At 44.4% G+C, this 5,000-nt stretch overlaps 1 protein-coding gene across 1 annotated transcript in view; it reads right to left on the bottom strand.

Moving 5' to 3' along the window:
* Positions 1-1,503: 1,503 nt before the first annotated feature.
* fam184b (family with sequence similarity 184 member B) overlaps positions 1,504-5,000 on the bottom strand; it is a 15,634-nt gene continuing 12,137 nt past the window's right edge. Inside the window, exons 12-18 of the mRNA XM_030788327.1 lie at positions 4,662-4,792; positions 4,362-4,522; positions 3,430-3,612; positions 2,502-2,619; positions 2,294-2,398; positions 1,867-2,162; positions 1,504-1,594 (exon numbers count right to left, since the gene is read on the bottom strand). Of these exons, the coding sequence (XP_030644187.1) occupies positions 1,504-1,594; positions 1,867-2,162; positions 2,294-2,398; positions 2,502-2,619; positions 3,430-3,612; positions 4,362-4,522; positions 4,662-4,792 (1,085 nt within the window). The remainder of the gene's footprint in view (positions 1,595-1,866; positions 2,163-2,293; positions 2,399-2,501; positions 2,620-3,429; positions 3,613-4,361; positions 4,523-4,661; positions 4,793-5,000) is intronic.

The following is a 5,000-nucleotide window of genomic DNA, read 5'->3' as shown; positions in this document are numbered from 1 at the left end:
AGCTCACGCGTCTGTCGGTTAGGAAATAATTCACCACGCGGTAAAAGTCAACCGCTATCAATCGACTGTTTAATAGCCTGTCGCAAGCCTGCTTTGGTTCAAGTCGGATTTTGTTTTTCAGTCTTTTTCACTCCGTTCATGTGGGATTAATGTGATGAAGTTTTGATTATCTTCTTGTAATAATTACCATCTCTCTTTCATGTTCCTCCTTTTCCCTCTCTCTCTCTCTCTTTCTCTCTGTAGTGGTGTGAAGTATCAGCTAAGTAATTAAAGTCTAATTACCTAAGATTAAATCTAATAAGTTCTCTCTCTCTCTCTTTTTTTTTCTCTCTCCCTCAGTAACCACTGGAGTGAGTATAATCCCCATTCGAACGTGCTGTGGTTGCATTATTTAGCTGACAAGTTGCTGAATATGAGTTACAGGAGCAAAGCTCAGTCCGGCCAGCAGAGGGCGCTGAAGAGCAGGCTCACCGCCTTCCACTCAGAGATACTCAACTACCAATCAGCTTCAGATGCCCTGCAGCACTGCAGCCTGTTTCAGTGAACACAGACTGTGTGTGTGTGTGTGTGTGTGTGTGTGTGTGTGTGTGTGTGTGTGTGTGTGTACGCGTGAGAGAGAGTTAATAGAGCCTGACTGACTACACGTTGGCCATAAGACTGGTTGATTCATGGCCTACTTTGTCTGTGACATTGAAGCTGAGTGGAATTTTTTTTTTCTTTTGTTAATTTTAAGTTGGAAGCCAGCCATCTCGACGGTAGAAAACTCACGTCAGGAAAAAAAAAAAGGATATTACTGACATAATATTCAAATCTCTAACATAATGTTGAAAATGTAAAAATGTCTAACCACATTGTGAAAATAAAGTTTCTGTTTAATCAGAAGAGCCAGATGTTTATATAAAACAAAATATTTAATTCCAGCTTGTACATTAGATATCTGCATTGAAGTAAGCGCACAATACTGGCGAAGTTTGGTTAATCAGCAATCATACAGTATTCTCTGGATATCCACTCTGTGTGTGTGTGTGTGTATATATATGTGTGTGTGTGTGTGTGTGTGTGTGTGTGTGTGTAAGTGATGAGGTCAGTTTAGCATTGTTCAGGCAAAATGAAGGGAGAATAAGAAAAACTGTGTGTGTTTGTGTGTGTGGGTTTGGATCGATTAAGCATTGTTCCATTAGAATCTTAAAACTGAGCTTCCGACCAGTGTGAATCAGACCAGTATGATGGAAGCTCTTTTGTGTAAAACACACGGGTCAGTTCTGTCTTGACCTAACAGAACCGACCCTCCACAAAGTTCACGCCTCCAGAACTCATGAGCTCCGTGGGTCGTCTGGGCCGAGGAGTCAGGAGTGATGCTCTCCAGGTGCTGTTTTCTTCACAAAGAAGATTTGTTTGGGCACAGGCTGAAAGTGTGTTAGCAGGGTTTGGAATATAACAAATTTGGATGTGTGCATTTGCGTGTGTTGTGGTCTGTCCTTATGTTTGTGTATGTGTGTGTGTTCAAAATGAGAAGTATTTGGTGAACCACTCTTGTTTTTGTGGGTCCTGTCCATCTGGTCCAGTTTCAAGGACTCTCTGTTCTGACGGATTTCTGAAAAACACAGACAATCAAAACAATTCTTAATCCCCGACACAAAAGAAACAGCCTTTCTCATTTAGCAAAGGCTGTCTTTTCTTCTAGCTCTGACATTGTTTTTTTTTTTTTTTAATTACATACACCAAACAGTTTTCGATCCTCTGAGAATTTCTATATTTCTGTGATACCGTTTTTCAAGTCCTTGAATTGCTAATATGGCAACAATATGATTTTAGGGTCGTGCAGTGTGTGTGTGTGTGTGCGTGTGTGTGTGCATGCTTCCACACCTGATGGGCTGGGTGTAGCTGATGTTGCCGTGATGGAGCTGGTGTTGGAGCTCCTGCGAGGGTGAGCGGATGTAGCGGATTCCCGTCCTGGGGTCTGAGTGGGTGGGGGGATTTGCTAAGGAGGTGGGGGTGTTGGTTCGGGATAGGGGTAACCCCCGTCCTCCCTGATCCACGGTCGGGGAGCCTGGGGCGCGAGACGTCCCTCTGGCGACCCCCTCAGGGTTCAGGACGGATCGTTCGTACGAGCTGAGGTTTGGAACGCTGGTGACCCGTGGCGGCGTCTCCTCCATGACTTTCTTCTGAAAGCATGACACAGCAAAACTCAGATTAAACACGACTCAGCGATTCTCACTCAGCCTGTACACTCATGATGGTGTCAAATATCAGTGCTGTGAGCACTGTGTGTGTGTGTGTGTGTGGGTCTGACCTTTAGCGTTGGCGTCAGGCTGCCCGGTCGTGTTCTCGTGTCGTAGGGTTTCAAAGTGACGTTGCCACAGACGGGGGGATGCTGGGACTGCTGATGTCTCTCTTCCTGCGGGACAGACACGCGAAGGTCGTGTGTCAGTCTTTGTAAACACACAAACATCATGTAAAAAAAAAAAAACAAACAAAAACACAATGACTTAAAACCTCACCACGAGTCTTTTAATGAGCTGGTCTCTCTCCGTGAGTTTATCCTGGAGCTTAGCGATGGTGTGAAGATCCTCCACTCTCGGCTCCCTCCTTTTTCCTTTCTCATCCCTTTCTTTCAGCCTACACACACACACCACACACACACACACACACACACACACATATCAGAGACAGGCACCGAGTCAAGTCCACGTAACTGTGTCCGTGATGACATCATAACGTTGTTGTTATGCATTAGGTAACGGGAGTCCCTGTACATTACAAAACAAGAGCGACACACATATAAACACATCGATATGCGATGAAAGTTCTCGGTCGTCGTGTAAATGAATAGATCTTATGGTTGATACGGAGATGCTGGTGGTTTTTTTACTGTGCTGTATGGTGCGCGGCGAAAGAAAAAACCATTAAAAATACACCAATTCTGGGACTACTTGGAAAGTTAATAATATATATTAAAAAAAAAAATATTACTACTGCTCTACAAAAATGAAAACGATTTTCATTTAAAAATCTTAGAAGACCTACGACGTACTTAAAATCCCGGTGAAATATTTAAAAAGTTGACTCTTCTTCTTTTAACAAATCAATGGGAGTGCACCGGCTGCATTTTTGACTGCGGAGTAACATCTCCGTGAATCTCAAAAGCAGACGCTTCAAATGCGCGTTCCCAACTCCTCTTACCCCCAACTTCATCACCATGGTGATGGAGACTGACACAATCACATTTACCTGCGTTATGAATTTACATAATATTTCAGTGATACATTTCATTTTTGGGAATTTGTCTTTTTGTGGCATAGTTTGCCAAGAACAAACAGAGGGGCAGGGAGACACTACAATATTAATAGTCTCGCTGTAGGACGTGTGTTTCAGTGTACGGGTGACTGTAACGTTATGCATAATTGATGTTGTAGTGAGAATAGGTACTCTGTTTCCAGGGCGACGATGCGGGCCTGCAGGCGCGTCTGGGCGGCGCTGAAGTCTGATATTATGGTCTGGATTTCCATCCTGCGGTCTCTCCTGACGACGGACGTCTCTCCCGTGGCCCTGTCGTTCCTCTCCATCCTCCCGTCCCGTTCTAGCGCCTCCTCGTCCTCCTCCGTCCAGGAGCTGAAAGATCGCTCGCTCCGATTAGTATTTATCCCAGCACGTACGGCGGTGCGTTTAAACGCGCACACGTTTAAACATGCGTAACATCGTTTATTTGACATATTTTACAACACAGCGCAAACACACACACACACACACATTTGAACATGTGTAAGACATTTTTTACATCTCTATGCAACATCATATATTTGACATATTTTACAACGCAGCACACACACACACACACACACACACACACACACACAGTGTCACGTATGCAGGGGCTAAGTAAACTCATATGAATTATTAAAGGTGTGTAGGGGGAGAGGCAGTAGGGGCTTGATGTGAATCAACGCTTGAATCAGTGCCTCAGCACTGAGTGTTTCTCCCTCTGTTTTATACGAGATTTAGTCCAGGGTTCAGAGAGGAACAACGTAAAATTACATGCACCAAACTTCAGGTGCTGTAACCATGGGAGTTGTAACCATAGTAGCCACTTTTTTTTTTTTTTGATCAATTAGAATTCCGAGCAGATTCCAGACATTCCAGTCGGGCGGTTTGAAACCGTCTTGTTCTCGGAGCCGAGGACATTGGGTGACACACGCTGCTGAAACTAGGCAGCGCTTGCGAGCTGGACTCGAACGAAAACTCACGTCATTGCATTTTGGGTCATTTTAAGTGGAATGATATTCGTAAAGGAAGCGGAGTCGGGATTTGTGTGGCGTTGAAAGGTAGCGGGGGATAGATTCTGAGGGAGTTTTGATTCAGACCTCGGATTAGAGTCAAGGAGAGAGCGTCTTTCTTTTTCAACGCTCAGGGTGTTCACTCGTTCCCTCAATTCATCATTTTCTCTCCTCAGTTCCTGCATCTCGCTCCCTTTCTCATCTAACTGTCGCTCCAGTGACTGCACACGGTTCTGCTGCTTTAGATCCTGAGAGAGAGAGAGAGAGAGAGAGATATATTAGGATGTGATAAAATGGTGGTTCAAGAAACCTGATTACAATATGTGAACACAAAGGGAGGTGTGTGTGTGTGTGTGTGTGTGTCTGTGTGTGTGTGTGCGTGCGTACCTGTTGCAGCGCCATCATTTGTGTGTGAGTGTGTAACTCAGCCTGAAGGTCTTCTATCTGTTGCATATGTCTCTGGGTGATCTGTCTCACCCACTCTGTGTGCTGCTGGGTCAACTCTGCCTTTTGTTTCTCTGAAACGCACGCCAAATGCACAGACAGACAGAAATGACACAGACAGAAATGACACAGTGCATTTTACAAAAAAAATCCAATTACGTATGAAAATGGAATACATTCGCAGCCTCTTAGCAACACTGAATATGAAACAGTTATTTATCTGACTCAGGTTTGTCTGTGTTGCAACATTTCGCCAGGGTGTGCGTGAGATTTTCCTTGCTT

This window comes from Chanos chanos, chromosome 11 (assembly GCF_902362185.1).
Source record: "Chanos chanos chromosome 11, fChaCha1.1, whole genome shotgun sequence".
Taxonomy (NCBI): Eukaryota; Metazoa; Chordata; class Actinopteri; order Gonorynchiformes; family Chanidae; genus Chanos; species Chanos chanos.
The sequence above is the reverse complement of the archived record's forward strand: the minus strand, read 5'-3'. Positions and strand labels throughout refer to the sequence as shown.